This window comes from Diadema antillarum, unplaced genomic scaffold, assembly GCF_040938485.1.
Source record: "Diadema antillarum isolate AM-2024a unplaced genomic scaffold, OU_Dant_1.0 seq00000746_RagTag, whole genome shotgun sequence".
Taxonomy (NCBI): domain Eukaryota; kingdom Metazoa; phylum Echinodermata; class Echinoidea; order Diadematoida; family Diadematidae; genus Diadema; species Diadema antillarum.
In genome coordinates, this window is record NW_027271643.1 from 141,749 (window position 1) to 159,599 (window position 17,851).

At 39.6% G+C, this 17,851-nt stretch overlaps 2 protein-coding genes across 2 annotated transcripts in view; one reads left to right on the forward strand and one right to left on the reverse strand.

Annotated features, from left to right (window-relative positions):
* Positions 1 to 17,851, reverse strand: part of LOC139738487 (transmembrane protein 198-like) — a 77,815-nt gene that overhangs the window by 47,418 nt on the left and 12,546 nt on the right. The gene's annotated exons all lie outside the window — the stretch shown is intronic.
* On the forward strand, positions 1,909 to 5,957 carry LOC139738491 (52 kDa repressor of the inhibitor of the protein kinase-like). The gene is made up of 4 exons (XM_071649117.1): positions 1,909 to 1,937; positions 2,645 to 4,504; positions 4,888 to 5,092; positions 5,598 to 5,957. Exons 1-4 carry the CDS (start codon positions 1,909 to 1,911, stop codon positions 5,955 to 5,957), a joined length of 2,454 nt encoding a protein of 817 aa, XP_071505218.1.

Genomic DNA, 17,851 nt, shown 5'->3' on the forward strand with positions numbered 1-17,851 from the left:
GCCACCATAATGTCCAGACGCATACAATATGTTCCTGTAGCACTCTGTCTCAGGCTCAGCCTCGGGCAATAGGTTTTAACCCCCCCCCCCCCCCCACCAAGTGAACATGTGTTAATTTTTCTATGCACATCACTGTGATGCGCACAGAAAAACGCCATCACGTATCTAGACCCATTTATGATGCAGTGCGCGGCGCAAGCATGTAGCACTGATGACGGTGCGCGTATTGCATCGGATGCATGCAGTGCGCGCGCGTATTGTATTGATGCAGTGTACGTATTGCACATTACATACACGCCGGCCTAGCCCTAGCGCTATCGCCTATCGACAAGCGTATGTTCCCGGGACCCAGCCGGCTCATCAACTTTGCGATTTACAGAATACCCGTCTGTCATGGAAATTCACGTCCCCAAAAAGAGAAAGCAAACGTCTGTGAAAGACTTTTTCAGGTAAGCCTACACTGGCTACAGTACATTACTGTTCAATTGTATTTTGACAGGCGAATGCGAATGCAAAATGAGGTGCGTAACGGTATTATGATGTGCGTAAGTAATTCGCTCGTGCAAGGTGAAGTGAAAGCATTTCGAACCTGCGTGTTGGGTAAAATACTAGTACAATAGCACTGTAGCCTAGGCCTACTGCAGGGCTGCCAACATTGGAAACTAGTTGAGAGTGAGATTCCCATAGGCCAATGATATAATACAGGGATCAAAATGAGTGAGATCAACAGAAATGCATGCAAATGAAATAAATGTTATAGTGAGAAACTGGCCCAAAATGAGTGAGTCTCCTTCTTAGTGAGATTTGGCAGCCCTGTAGTTCTAACGTTACTCTACAAAACTATATATCCCAACCACTGACCTAAAAGTAAAAGCATGGACGGGAGGTGGCGTATGCGAAAGATGATGCCAGTCGCAGCAGCTTTTCAGCCACCATAGGCGGACCATGAACGCCGACAATGGGCGCATGCGTGCTGCGAAACGCATGTTGTCATGGTCCTAACATGGCGGTGGCATCACTTTTGTTCGCAAATCAGCACGCACGCCCCCCGTCCATGGTTTTAGGTCAGTGATCCCAACTGTGAAGGCAGGGAATCGGGGCTGCCACTCAAAATTTTCATTTCCCCTACGCCGCATGCGTATTTTCCCCTACGGACACCATTTTCCCCCTACGCCCTTGCCTAAAACCCCATTTTTCACCTACGAAACCCAGTTTTCCCCTACAAAAAACACTTTTCCCCTACAAATAACCTTAAAGTAGTAAATGATAGTTGCCCCCGGGTAGTTGCCAAGGAATTTTCAATGTGTGTTCGCACTGGAGAATGCGAAAATTCTTTGAAACCCTTTGAGAATTGAGGGGTATTTTTTAAACTTGCCCACAGAATTGAAGAAAAGTTTCAGAAACATCAAATCCCCCTACTTTCCCCTACGGAAGATCATTTTCCCCGTAGGTATCCCCTACTAGCTACGGAGGTCCATTTTCCCCTATGGTAAGGGAATTCCCCTACGAGTGGCTGCCTTGAACGAAGTAGTCGAAACTAAGCGATTCCCCGGCCGTTTTAAATTTTCCATTCACTTTGTAAACAGTGGCGTAGATTTGTCTGGAGGAGTGGGAGGATGACTGCGAGAGAGCGAAGTGACCAAGCGGGGGAGGATGTAGGAGGGAGTGTCCCCCCTCCACGGTAGGAACTTTTGGCATAAATTAGTCACTCATACACCATTTTAATCAGGTTTTACAGCTAAATCCCCCCCCCTCCCCCAAAATCAGCATTTTATCATGAAAAGTGTGCGTGTGTGTGTGTGTGGGGGGGGGGGTGATTGTACAGGCCATCCCCCTCTCTCCAAATGTGGGGGATATTATATCCCACATCCCCCCCCCCCCCCCGATCTACACCCGTGGTATACAAAAATGACAGAGGTCATTTTCAGCTTGATAAAGTGAGACTTCCCTAAATCTTCTTTGAATAGATGTACAATTACAAATGTATGTTAACTCCAATAGTCTGTTAAAAATTTGCACACGTAAAGTCCGATGTAAACTGTAAGAAGAGTAAAATATTTATAAAAAAAAAATCGAATTTTTAATTTTTAATTAATTTAATAAATTTATTCATAAAATCAAATTTTCGCTTGTAATATTTCTGATACAAAGTTATGGAAAGCTATTTTATGGTCAAAATATACTTTGTAACATTTCTATCAATTATCTCAGTTACAATAAAGTTGCCGCACTGAAATTATTTTTTTATGTTTTTTTGTTTTGTGAATTTCTTACGTATTTCTTTGTTTTTTACCTTTTGTTTTTGTTGTTTTTAGCACTGAAATTTAGCACTGAAATATGAATTTTTATAAATTGTAAAAACAATTTACATTGAGTTTGTACTCAAAATCACATTTTTGAGCGATTTTCGGGTTAATGGATTTGTTTTGTGGTTTATGAACAGTATACGCGGGTGCGACAAATTTAGTTTCTAAAGATGCGAGATACTTTAACGAAAGAGTAATGAAACGTCCCGGCTGTGTCATGTCGCTTTGCGGACTACCACTACTACCTAGGGTTAAACCTGTTCTGGAGTTCCCCTTTAATAATATTCTTAAAATTTCTTAAATGCCTGATCTGTCTTCTGTTTATTTGTACTTTGCAGATGTGCGCCGACTGTAACTGAACATAACCTGCACTCGGACATTCCTGGTGATGGGACCACCCCCACTGTTACTGATCACAGTAATACGCTTCAAGACAGTGGTTCAGTACCCCCGAGTGACCCAACCCAGGCTAGCAGCACTACAAGAACAGAGGTACCATACCACTGGGACATTGGGTTGTTGGTGTCGGGGCAGTCGTCTGACAGTGATCGCTATCACTACTTAACACATAGCTACCAAGGACGAGAGTTTGCAACATATGAGGTCACAAAGAAGGGCAAGCGAGTCCCGCTCACCTTTCAAGAGTCATGGCTCAAAGACTATGAGTGGCTTTCATACTCCCATTCACAAGGTGGAGGCTACTGCAAGTACTGTGTCTTGTTCCAAGCCAAGTTGGCCAAAGGAGTGCTTGGAACCCTGGTGAAGACCCCATTCAAGAATTTCAGCAAGGCCAAAGGCAAAGATGGCATTCTCACACTACATGATGCATACAAATACCACCATGAGGCAATGGTGATAGGGAAGGCTTTTCTGGCAACATACAACAACCCAGAAGCCAGGATTGACACTATTCTTGACAAAAAGGGCCAGGCGCTTTCCAGTAAGAACATGCACATCCTCTCAGTGATTGTAAATACCGTCAAGCTGTGTGGCATGGAGGCCCTACCGTTACGTGGTCACAGAGATGACAGAACAGCAGACCCGCTCACCAACCGAGGAGTCTTCACTGCAATTCTAGAGCACGCTGCCAAATGTGATCCGATCCTCCGGGAACATTTGAAGGAGGGAAAGAAGAACCAACAGTACACATCAAAAACAATACAGAATGAGATCATTACTGTCATTGCGGACTGCCTGCGTGACAACATCTTGGCACCTCTGAAACACGTGAAATACTTCAGCGTCATTGCTGATGAGGTGACCGATCCACACGGAAATCAAGAAGTACTGTCACTATGCTTGAGGTTTGTGGATGTCACTGATACGAAGCCTCACGTCAGGGAGGTCTTCCTGGACTTTCTTCATCTACAGAGGGCGACTGGTAAGAGGATTGCAGAATCCATCTTAAGCCTCCTCGACAAGCATGGCCTTGATGTACAGGATATGCGTGGGCAGTCATATGATGGAGCATCTGCAATGGCTAGTGACAAAAGAGGAGCTCAGGCCGTGATCAAAGAGAAGAACCCACTGGCGCTGTACACGCATTGCCGCTCACATGTTCTGAGCTTGGCCATTGGCAAAGCATGCAAAGTAGAAGTACTACGCAACATGATCGACGTGATTAATGAGATCCATCTCTTCTTCCATCTGTCTCCGAAACGACAACGCTTCCTGGAAACGATACTCGGCACCTATGCACCAGAAAGCCGCGTTCAAAAACTCAAAGGGCTCTGCAAAACGAGATGGACAGAGAGGCACGACTGTCTGGAAATATTCCGTTCTCTGTATGAGTACGTATTCACATGCGTACACGCCATGGTGCAACCAGGTGAATATGCAGAGATCGAGTCATCGTGGGATTGGGATGCTGAAACCCGTACCAGGGCTCAGGGATTCATGGCCTCTCTCAGGAATGGCCGCAACATCATAGCCCTGGTCATCCTGGTCAATGGTCTGGATACGGTGAAAGGCCTGAGCACCAAACTCCAGAAGAGAGATGCTGATGTGGTTGCCGCCTACAACCTCATCGACACAGCTATTGATGAGGTGAGAAGAATGAGAGCGGACTTCGACTCGGTCTGGAGGAACTGGTGTACAGAGGCCGAGAGGATTGCTGCTGATGTTGGGGGAGAGATCGCGGTCCCTAGAAGAGCCAAGCACCAGACACACCGTGCAAATACTCCAGCTGACACAGCCAGGTTTGTATTACTTTATTGTATCTCCCGAACAGAGTTCGGAATTGGAGGGATACTATGGATTTGGCCTCGTCACACCGCTGAGTCCGCGGTAGATATATTTTATTGTGAGTGCTGTACTGGCCACATTTCTTCTCGGATTAACTTCAAATTTGGCATGGAGGTGCATTATGGTATGCTTTAGTTATAAAAAAAAAACCAAACAGTTAGTACATTAATGCTCATTTAAAAGTCATATCATGGCATGAATGGGACGGGGCTATTTATGTAGCGTACAGTTTCCACACAGCTACCATTATACCTTTCTTGTAATGCGCCTTAAACAGAGACAATATTCTGATGGTGTCACCAGTGTCTCAAGCCTTTGCAATGTTCGTATTTTGCAGTGAGTACTACAAGAGAACTGTTGGGATTCCTTTCATGGACAGCTTTCTACAGGAGCTGGGCGACAGGTTCTCGGCTGACAACCGTGCACTGAAGTCAATCATGTCACTTGTCCCTCTGGTGATGGTAGGGCTCGCGGATGCCGAGTCACTGGCTGAGGATCTGCTCTTCTGGGAGAAGGATCTCTATTTCCCCCTGGCCCTGAAGGTACGATATGACACTTTACATTTAACAGTGAAAAGGTGGTGGAGATTGTGCAGATATTGTATAAAATGAATCTTAAAGGCACTGTATAACAGTGTTTCCAGTTAAAAAATCTGAACTTCATGATTCCCCATGCTACCAGTGTCTTAGATGAGGTCTAAGAATGAAGCCCTGAAAAAATTGCAGTTCAAAATGATCATTAAGTGCATTTGAACAGTGAAAACCACTGAGAGACCATTCCAGTTTTCCCCATAGACTGCTGTGTAGTAGATTTTGAGTCCACCCCGGACGGGTAAATCATGTGCTCTCAATCGGTACACAATTTGTTAGTGACAGCTGAACTGTCTAAATTTATGTGTTCTAGGGTGATTCTTGGTCCAATTTAACACTAACATATGTGTCAGATAGCAAAGTTTGATACTTTTTTAAATGGGGATTCCACAATGTTATACAGTGGCTTTAATATACGTTTATTTCTGTATTTTTTTTTTTAATTTTGTGCTTTCAGAGAGAGCTGGTACGCTGGAAGAGTTTCTGTACGGCACTCTGTCAGAAAGGTGACGTCCCTGACAATCTGGTCGACACCCTGCCACTAGCTGATGGTGACGTCTTCCCCAACATCAGGGAACTGATCTTAGTTGGCTGCACGTCACCAATCGGATCCTGCGAAGCTGAGCGTTCATTCAGTGCCCTCAGACGTGTGAAGACATACCTCCGTTCCACCATGACAGAGGAGAGACTGGCGGGCCTCACCTTAATGGCAGTACACTTCAGACATGCAGCACAGCTAGACACGGCAGAGGTGATCAAGCAGTTCGTCAGGGTTAACCCAAGGCGACTCCTGTGCAACTCCATCCTATTTGACTAGACCACATATTGTCGATGGGCTTATAAAAGCTCGTATCTCAACATTTTGTGAAAATGACTTTTTTGCAGAAATATGAAGTTTAAAGGTAAATGACATGATTGGGAGAAATAAAAAAATGCCTTGAGAACCAAACTTGCTAAAAGATGTACCAAAGATACACCAGCTGTAGTGTACCTCATGGCTGGGAGGATTAACATTTGTCTTGAAATTGTTTACATTAGGAGAATCGAGCATTAACATACACTGTTAGTCATAAAGGTGGAATATTTTTGTTAGTTTCAATCCTTCCACTTAAATCATTGTAATTTGAATACTTTCAGAGCATTAAAGATGATATTTGGACACAATGTTATTTAATAGTTTTTGCTGAGTTTAGATGAAACACCAATGGTGTAGATCATTTCATGCTTCACCGAGCACTGGTTTTATCCAGTCACAACAATGTGGATGATGGTGCAAAAGTTTTGTGCGCCCCGTTTTGCACACTTGCGAAAATTTATAATTTTCAATGTTCCAATTTTTTTCTTTCTCTTTCCTTAACGTAAATCATAACTTGAATGATTTTTTTCATGCTTCGCTGAGCACGCAGAAATGGTTTATTGGAGATAGGACATTTACAAATCTGCCATTAATTTGTGATCAGTCATGCGTAACAACTTGTGAAAGCCTTGTTTGATATTTTTTTTTTTAGTTGACGGTCATTTACGCATGACTGAGCACAGCATAAAACGAAGTTGGTAAAATTCTGGTTTTGCCAAAAACACACCTTTTTTCTTGATGTGCTCAGTGAAGCGTGGTAAAATACGTGATAGTCACGGATTACCTTATGGGATGAAGAACAAATTTTTTACACTCTTTACCCTGGTGAAAATTCTGCTTTTGTAGAATGGGGGCGGTTTTTTTTTATTAACAATTATTCTGAATTTTTGACTGGATAAAACCATTGCTCAGTGAAGCATGAAATGATCTACACCATTGGTGTTTGATCTAAACTCAGCAAAAACTATTAAATAACATTGTGTCCAAATATCATCTTTAATGCTCTGAAAGTATTCAAATTACAATGATTTAAGTGGAAGGATTGAAACTCACAAAAATATTCCACCTTTATGACCAACAGTGTACCAACAACATTGAGTAAGTGTCATTCAATGACACAAAGAGATCCCATAAAAACGTACACAATTGTCGCAAGTATACTGATGATAATTCTTACCTAATGAGTTCACATCTGACCACAATTTTTTCACAGTAGAATCCTTGCATATAGTTAACTTGATTTTATGTGAAGATCGAAAATCGAACTAAATTGTATGATTGTAGCATAACAAGTGGCACCTGTGAAAAGTTTGTTTATTTGAGTCTCAAATTTTATGCACAACCTTCAATTGGCTGAATAAGCAACATTTAGTTCTACTTAATTTTCATTTCTACTTCATTGGCCTGAACTCCAGTATAATCAACATCGCAGAGTTTACTTTAAGAGTTGTGGTACTATGCAATTCAACATACAGTAAACCTCGGATAAGTCGACGTCGAGTGAGTCGAAAATCACTTAACTCGAAGCAAAATAAAAAGTCCCGATTTTTCCCTATGTATTTTCTCTAAGAAATATTTGGATAAGCCGAAGTACGAGAGTCGAATTTCGGCTGTGTCGAAGTAAAACATTCAGTCCCTTTTGTACAAAATACACGTAGTTTACATCACTTGAGCCGAAGAAGATTTGTCTGGCATTCTCACTACATTTAGAGGAGAACAAAAAATCGGCATGTCGCAGAACCCCGTCCCTGGCCTGCTGCTGGAAAGCATGCACACTCACCGTACCGCTCTGCACGCATGTCGAATACATACACATGTATACATGTATACACACAGCACATCGATCCATATACATTATCCATACACACAGCACATCCATACTTTATCCATGTCAAGCCAGAACTCCTTGGTCAACCAATCGCTGCTTTAATATTTTAGTGACAGGCCAAGTGGGCGGAGCTTGTTTGTGCGTGCCCGGCTGGCTGTATACTTTTGTTCAATGGAGGTGGGATGGGCCTGGGAGAGTGTTTGTCTCAGGGTAGGTTGACAGAGATGGCTACCTATGTTGCACCATAGACATAGCACATGCACATTGCCACATTAGCGCAGACATTCTCAGAACTACGTTTAACTACTAGTATTGATACAAATTCCATGTTCAATTTAGAACAAAATAAGAACATTATCTTCAAGAACAGACAAATTTGAATGCAAACACACACACGCACGCACACACACACACACACATGCATGCAAATGTACTATAATACATGTACATAACTGTGAGTCGGAAAAAAAAATCGACTCTCGCGAGAGTCGAATTTCACTTAAGTCGACGCATTTTTGTCAGTCCCGAGAGCTTCGACTCATGCGAGGTTTACTGTATGTTACACTGTCTTAAATCTACCTTTTTATCACGTATCTTTCCCAGTTACTTTTCATTTGTATCTCATGTTGTTAGAGTTAGACCAAAAAGAAAGAACGCACACTAGAGAGAAAACAATTCAAGTGCAAATACTGTGTGAAGATATAATAATATTCAACTCATCTGGTAATTGATAACCAAACACATGATAACTCTGGATATAACTGTGTTTTAAACTGTTATTTGATCTTATTCTAATAAGACGTAATATCATGGACTGCTTTTTATGTTCTCCATTGCGTTAGTAGATGCCAGGAAAACATCACTTACGGGGTTCAAATAGCTAAACAAAAAAAAACAAAAAACAAAAATCGGCGCGACGCCACGCGGCTCCACGTGGCTCACAGACATCGCCTTGTGGACGATGCCCTGCATCGCCATTGGGACATCACAAACCCAGGGACCGCGGATCAGCCAGGGTCAGCAAAAAAGATAAAAAATAGAGCATGCAAGTATGCTTAAAATCGCAAGCTGGCAACCCTAAAAATGAAAAATCTCCCTACTGTGGGAGGGGGGATACCCCCCTCCCACACCCTCCCCCCCTCGCTCGCTTCGCTCGCTCGGGCTTGGTCGCTACGCTCCCTCGCAATACCCAGCTCAGCCCCTCAAACCCCCCCCCCCTTGGAAAAAAGCTAGATCCGCCCCTGCAGATTGTGTGGTGTGAACTGTGTACATCCATGGTTTTCATGGGCACAAAAAGAATTGAGCAGCCAAACCAACCACTGGGCATAACCTTTGACAAACTTCGTGCTACTACAAATTGTACATTGTAGATACCTATGCGGTATACTCTCCTCTATCAATGCAAGAGTTCCACTGAACAACAGTGAATGGCTGCTCACCACAGGTCAGTGAAACTCACAATCTGAGAGGGCACAAACAGCATTTGGTAAGCAGTGAAGCCAACAGCTCTTTATAGGGCTACCATTGGCAGCGCCAGGCACTTACTGGATATGGCTGCTATATAAACCACATTGAAGATACTTTTACATTGACATTACATTGGAGTCGCAGTGTACTCAAGTCTTTCTGGCACTCACACAAGCACTTCTGGCACTATCACATTGCTTTAGGGGTGTCACTCACAAACAGGCAACTCTCTTTTTCTCCAGTGGTTGTGGTAGCTATCATCCTCTTTTGCGGAGAGAGGTTTGAAAAACAGCTATCACACACTTCCCTCGTGTTTCCGAAGAATTCTTTAATTTTAACCAAAGTCTTCATGAAAAACTTCAAATCCTCCCTAACAATTGCCTTAAAGGGGTAGTATAGTTTTGGTTGAGATGGGGCTTCAGATTTCCATTTTTTGAGAGATGAGAAAGTTCTTATGACACATGAAAGAGCATACAATTCTAAGAGGAATTCAAAGTTTATTTGATAAAAATTGGTTTTGAAATGGCTGAGATATAAAAAAACAAAGAGGTCCTAATAAAAGGCTGGACACACCTTTTATTAGGACCACTGTGTTTTACTTTGTTTTGTGACATCTCAGCCATTTCTAAATTGATTTCCATCAAATAAACTTTGAATTCCTCTTAGAATTGTGTGCTCTTAAATATTTCATAAGTTGTTTTTAATTATCTCGCAAAAAGTTAAATTCTGATTCCCCAGCATCTCCACCAAAACTGAAGGATAAGTCCAGACCAGTTAAAATTTAGTATGAAAAGAAGAAATAATATATGACAAGCACAACAGTGAAAATTTAATCAGAATTGAATTAAAAGTTAGAAAGTTATGAAATTCAAAAGATTTGCTTATTTTTGTACAACAGTTCTTGAACAGTTAATATGAATAATATGTAAATAAGTGAGCTGAAGATGTCACCAACAATTTTCCATTGAATATGTAAAAAAATAGCAAAAATTAATTTACTCCGGTCTAAAAGTATAACAAATAATGTTATTCCTGGTTGAATGATTTAGAAATAGTAAGTCAGATATCAGGATTTGAGACAGGGGTATAATTGTGTTTGATCAGTAACTGGAAATTTCATTTTATGTACATTACCAAGGAGCTTCAAACACAAAGCTCCTTGACATTACAGTGGCAAATTGTGAGGACATGACATTATCAAGGAGCTTTGAAGCTCCTTGACATTATCAATTCACTTTTTGCATAAAACATATTGACTGTTCAAGAACTGGTATTGGTAAAACTACACAATTTCATTACTTTCTTAACTTTCATCCAAATATTATTAAATTTTTACTCTGTCTTTTTGGACTAACTTTTACATTGTCCTGGATTTTCCTATGAAGTACAGACATGTACACATAGAGTAAATGCAACATTACATGCTAATGACCTGATTTCAATGCAGTGCTGACTGATTTGTTGTAGTGCTAATGAGAGCTTTGATGGAGGGAGAACTTACTAAAACTCTTCTCCCCTATCAGCACAGCTTTGCAAGTATTTTACATTTCAATGTTACAGGTGAGAAAAAAAAGTTCCACACTTGGTCTCTCTCTCTCTCTCTTGAGTTGAATGGTTATAACTTGATCTGATTTCTGCATAGCTTTTCCCATGAAACAATAAAAATGGGCATCTCTCCATCAATCACTGCTAAAATGCTCTAGAAAGAGCAGAGTCCAGCAGAAGTCAATCAAATTAGTGTTTGAGTCCCACATACACATTGTATCTGAAGGTATTTATATGAAAAAAAGTTCATTTTCTCTCCCTTTAATACCATCTACATGAAAAAAATTCTTTTCCATTTGATTTGCCAACTTTAAATACACTATTTGATGTTTTAAAATGATTTCACACTGAGGCTTTACTAGCAGGGATGCATTGAGGGTTATGTCTGAAAAACAAAAGTTCTAGCTCCCTGCAACTGGTATCACCTACAACCCATTTACTATTGGGATGAGAACAGTGGAGTGGAAATGTATCTACCTGGCATTATGTTATATACGGTTAACTCATTGAAATTTGCATGGCACAGGCAATTCATATGCTTGAGGTCCTTGTTAATTGTGACATTTTTAACATTCAGTCTAGCTTGTGGTAACCTAGCCTGGCAAGTAATGGGTGGCAAGTTGGAGCCTAACAAGGTTTTACTAAATTACTTTCCATGTTTGTGAAATAGAACAGATTAAGCATCTGATCTTAGATACAAATAGCACAGATCAAATGTAGTTACATGCAAAAGTACATTTCCACCTTGAAATAATTTTGTCATTTCAAGTTGCAAGCTAAAAGTATGCATTAACAGCTTGTAGGAGAGCAGTTACTCTTATGTATCCGGTCCTTGTTAACCATGACATTTCTTAGAGACAGGAAAGTTTGGTGGTTGTGACGCTGCCTGGATAGCGTAAAAGGTTTGAGCTGAGTTTACAATGATTTCTGTGAGAAACAAAAGATAAATCAACTATTTTCATGATAAACAGATTTTGTTTACCTTTTTAATTTAATGATGCACTTCACAATATGACTGGTTCTGGCATTACATTGCCCTCCACAATATAATAATGTCTAGTAGTAAATGGGGGGAAAGGTTGCAAAAACATTGCCATCTTTTTGAATGGAATGAACTGAGAGCAAGTGCACTTACCTTATCAGGAACTCTGTGCACAATTTTAGCAATGCGGTGAAGAACACTTACACTGTAATTTCATGAACTTAAGTTTTCCCTTTACAGAGGGCTTTCTGATATCAGCACTTCTACAGACGGCAAGAAATTGGCCTGCAGACAGACATGCTTTAATTTCTTCAACACAGCCATGAAACTGCACTATAAACAGTTGACTTTCTCAAATGTCACAAAACTGTGAAAAAGAATGCCTTCATAAACCAAAGAAAGAGAACATCTAGGGAAGATGAGGAAGGGTATTAAAGAAATCTGAATTTGATGTTATTTGCTCTGAAATGCCAATCAATGGCTTTGTGCCCCTAAGAGATGCAGGGAGTTTTGTGTTGTAGCTACCCATAAACAGGGACTGACGCCAAAGCTGAGGACTAGCAGGGAGGGGCACTAACCTCGGCTTCTTATGCGTGCTTGATGAAGGAGATGTAGAAAACAAGGCAAGTCTGCAGAAACTGCTTTAAACAACTCAGATCATGTGGTGCCAGAATGGTTTCTCTGTATTCTCTCACATTATGACAATTGATAGAGCAAATACGCTTGTATAATAAATATGGCAGAAGAACCTCAGAGTGTTGGTGTCTACTTCCCTAAAACTCCTCTTCTTGAGGTAGCATGATCAATCAAATGTCTGCTTCTCTTCGATCTCAAAGTCTCTCTATCTCCCTCATTTTCTCTCTATCTCCCTCTTTAATTTCAAGGCTTAAACTCCCCTGTCTACAAATGTTCCAAGTTACAAACGTGTTCCTATAATATTTGTATGTGTATGTGTTTATACAAGGCTTTAGTTTCGACTAAGTTTGTTTTCTTGTGTGAGCTTTGTGCAACTAATAGCTGATAAGCAGTTCTGGATCCTTCAAAGTAATAAAGCACTTATTGTAATTTGTCTTATGAAGTCATATTTCACAATTTGCAGGCATTTACTGTATTTACCTGATAACATGCATTCAAAGGCAATAAAGTTAAAGCAATGTCTTCCTATCTCATAGAAACATAATGTGGCAGTTTGGAACAATGGGTTGGTTTACTAATGATGAATTAAAGTATATGGATACAAGTCCTTTGGAGGACCTGGTAAACAGCTATTCCATCTACCACCACATTTTTAATACCCTTCAGTACGTGGAATCCAGTTTGCATGCATTATTTGTTATTAGATTATGGATCAAAAAACTTTTCCACTAGTTATTGGTTGAATGAGCTTCATTATCATATAATGTACATATTTTCAACTATTTCAGAATGTTGGCCTGTTTGACACTCCATGGTATATCATATAACATGCGAAGAGATCCTTGTCATTTGAATGGTTGTTTGACACTGATCATTCTGCCCATTTCACAATGACATCATCATCCCTGCAATGTGACTTCATTTACCGTGCAATTTTGGGTCCATATGATTTCATCCATTGCACACTCGCTGAGAGCTGCATGTAAAACGCTTGCGTTTGCAGTGTGACATGCGACAGCGCGCTAGCGTAAAGCGCTCAGTGAACACTCACGCGATCTCAGATCTCTCTCTGTTTCTAAATTAATAAAACATCAAATGACAAGGATCTATCTTAGGTGTTATATAAAACAAATAATAAATGTTTTTCATTCATGCAATGGACAGAATATTTCATTCGGTGAAAGATGAAATGTTTGATCCATACAACAAGGCGCAGCCGAGTTGAATGGATCATTTCATCTTTCACCTAATGAAATATTCTGTCCATTGCACTCATAAACATTCATTATTTGTATACTGTTTGTCACTTTTTTATGATAACATTTTCCAAATACACTGTAGTACACCACCTGTGACATGATGTTGTGACATTGCATGCTGCTTCATATGGTCACTTTGTGAAATATGACAAAGCAATTGTGGCATTGCGCCCTACTTCGCACAGTCAGTAGGATCCCTCCACATCGTCGCATCTTCCGTGTACCACACAACTTCTCCCCTAATTTTTTCCCACCTTTTGGTTTAGATTTTTATTCAAAATATAAGATAAATATCCTCTGCCTAATTTGGAATTGCTGGTTAAAACTATGGGCCTCAGAGCCTCCAGGAGCATTATTCACCTTGGAGCTGTGCCTCTGGGTGAATATAGTACTATTTTGGAATTACTACTGCCCACAATTTTAAGCAGAAACTATCAAGGTAAAGTATGTACGCATGTCCGGCAGGCCTCAGAGTAAGCTTTATGTGGTCAGCAATGTTTGTTACAAAGGTATGGGACACTGTACATATATACACTTTTGTAAATTGGCGTGTGTGGGGGGGATGAACAAAAAGGTTACTACACATGTACTTTAACTCTTCATTATAAACAATAATGCTAGACAATCAGTATTCTCGAACATCATAACCATGACTGAAATGTTGAGATACATTTATAACATTTTCCTTTCAAGTGCATTCCCACCCAAGACATGATTTCAATATTCACTAGATCACATTCAGGGTGAGACCTCCATACATATTGTAGGCCCCTACCCCATAGTATTTGATTTCTGCCTTTCATTCCAGCTGGGTATAAAGTTTGTTTCCCTGTGGTGTCCAACTAATGGTATACCTTTTTCATATTTCACTTCAATCTGGGCTAAGCCTGGGCTCAGTCAGTGTTCAAGCTAAGCTTCGCATACAATATGACTGTCATCTTTTGGGGGGAGCACAAACTCAGTGAGCGGTGTACCAAGCTGTTTGTGAAGTTTGTGAATGTTTGTGAATGTTTGTGAAGATATGAAAGTGCCTGGGCACTCTTAGCTTATCCTGAACTTTGCACACAAATCTTCAACCTCTAGAAGCTCCTGTTATATACATTGTATTGTAGTATAGACCTTCATTTTGCAATGCAAACATCTATTTTATGATCACTTTCAATATTAAATCTCATTTCTAGTATCAATATCTTGTTTCATACATTATGAACAACAAAATAACAGTATGTGCATGTATTTCCAGACTACAAACTGGCACATAACAAAATCAGGTTTAGGCTCTAAAAGATTATTCTGACAGTCCTATTTCAATTTGGAACATCAAGTGGCTTGACAGACATGTATAATTTCAAAAGTTACCAATCACAAAAAGGACAAATAAATTTGCTCTCAACACACATAACTGTCAAAGCACTTGCAACTTTGAACATCAGATATCATTCAACAGCACTTAACCTGCATCACAAGACAATAGTTCCTACCAAACCTGTTCCTTGAAGAAACATTAGATGTATGAATGTTTAAAACTAATTTCAATTTAACAGATACATGCCTCTGTAGTTAAAATACATGGTACCTTTGTGCAAGAAAAGAGAGTTGCAGCAAATTAAAAGAAGTTGTCTGATGGTGCACTGTGAGTGGCTGTTCAAAGAATGGCCCATAACATGAATTCCCAACCTTCCTCTTGTGGTGAAACCCTTTTGACATCTGACGTCTCCATTAGACTGAGAAGTTCATCAGACATCTACACAATGTATCTTCCTGTATCCCCAACATCAATGACAAGTGATATGCAAATTTGTCATCAGTGAAAGATGCTACTTTTAAAGAGACATTAATGAAATAAAATATTCTTGGTACACATTACACATTATGACACTTACACTCAAACTCCAATGATCTGAACACAGTGTACTGTAAAACAAGGAATGTTCGCGTGCATTTTAATTTCGCGAATTTCGCGAGCGCCAAGATTCGCGAAATTAAAATGCGCGCGAAAGTTCTTGTTTACACTGTATGCATTGAATGCCAGTGGCAGTTCGCGAAAATTTCATGCCGCAAAAAGGCCGTCGGCTCCAATTCGCGAAAAATTCATGCCGCAAATATATCATGTTTTACAGTAATCCATGTTTCTGTTTCCACCACACATTGTAGTTCTTACATTTTTTGAAAACAATCTTATGTAAAACATATATTTCCAGTCTGATTACAGGTTGAGGGCCACTGACTATTAAAGAATGACCATGGGTAGTAACTTGCCGGTAGTTGCTGTTAGCTTGGCTCGAGCAGCATCTTTTGTGACTGAACAGACATACATGGGTACCTCTTTGTGAGTGACAGTCTGTCTCAAATTGTAGGTCACATTTCTGCATCTGGTTACAAGCATTTTTCTAGTCACTGATGTACAACCTGTACTGGACAATAAAAGTTCTGATGTACTGTATCACTCTACCACTACGATCAAATCAAAATGGGATGGGCAACACTTCATAGCTACAAATGTATCATTACACATGTACATGTACAGTATGTATTGCATACACCTGGCTGAGATACACACACTAAATAGTCGTACATGCAGAAGATCATAATGAAAACCATACAATTTTGAAATAATCTTGACTTTTTATGCCTTTAACTTGGTAGAGCACTTGCACTGGACTGGATTTTCTGTCTGCTTATCACAAATGTAACATTTCTTATATTGGTAAGAATCATAGAGATGAATGCACTTAGAGTTTAAAGGTCCTGTTTACCTTTGGGAGCAGTGATTTAAGAATGTTCAAGATACTAGTATCACATTTCATGCAGATATGTGTACGTCTGTTGTACCACAAAACATCCTACCATATAAAAATTTTGCAATAAAGCCTAAAATATAAGGAGATATCAGTATTTTTCTCAATAAACCATAACTGTACGCGGTTTAGTCTAGAAACATTTGTATCATAACTATTGTTCACATTTTATTATATTTAACAATATTTAACATTGATTTTACTTATTAAAATTTTTACAGTGGTTGTTTCTATCCCTAACTCACATTTTAGAACTATTTTAAAGCACTAATGCTGGGTTTTTGTTTCATCTGCAAATGGTAAATCATGCCTTTAATGGGATAATCTTTGTGGGATAATCTTTGTAGGAAATCTTGTGCATTTTTTTCTTCTTCTTCCTTTAGAATTATTTTAACAACCCTCTTCCCAGTGCCTATCTATAAAGCAGCAATAATGAAATTCCTGTCCAAAATTTAAATTTAACTGGAGAGAAACAAATGTATGACTGTGGTACCATCATGTTATGGAGGTTCTTTTTTATATGTACAAATGATCTTTATAATGTATACAATGTACTTCATGCCAGTGCTGATGGTTTCAAAGGACAAGTTCACCTTCATAGACATGTGGGTTGAGTGAATGCAGCAATATTAGTAGAACACATCAATGAGAGTTTGAGGAAAATCGGACAATCCGTTCAAAAGTTATGAATTTTTGAAGTTTCTGCTCAGTCAGGGCTGGATGAGAAGACACTATAGCTTGTGATGTCATATGAGTACAACTATATAAAGAAATATAAATAAAATTCAAGATATTCTCACTTTTCTCATATAATAAAAGAACACTCGACTTTTCTCTTTCAGATGTCACGGGAAATAATATTACCCCTAATATAAGTCAGTAACATGTCGAAGAAATGTGCACTTTATTCAAAAAGTCAAGTTTTATGAAATTCTCTTTTTATTTTCCTTATATTGTTGTACGCATGTGACATCATACACTGTAGCAGTCTTCTCCTCCAGCAGTGATTGCACAGATACTTTAAAAATTCATAACTTTTGAATGGATTGTCAGATTTTCCCCAAACTTTCATTGATGTGTTTTACTAATATTGCTGCATTCACTCAATCCACATGTATATGAAGGTGAACTTGTCCTTTAACCCAATGCCCTGAATGCAATGTACACAATGCTGCATAGCTATCAAATCAAAGCTTATGCTACAGCAGCTGTGACTACAATTGAAAGTATCATCTATTGGGTAACCATGAAAGATTATGTACACGTTTGTACAGTGTACATATTGCATGGTCATTTAATAAATTGTGTATCAATTTTTAATAGCCTATGACATTCTAGTC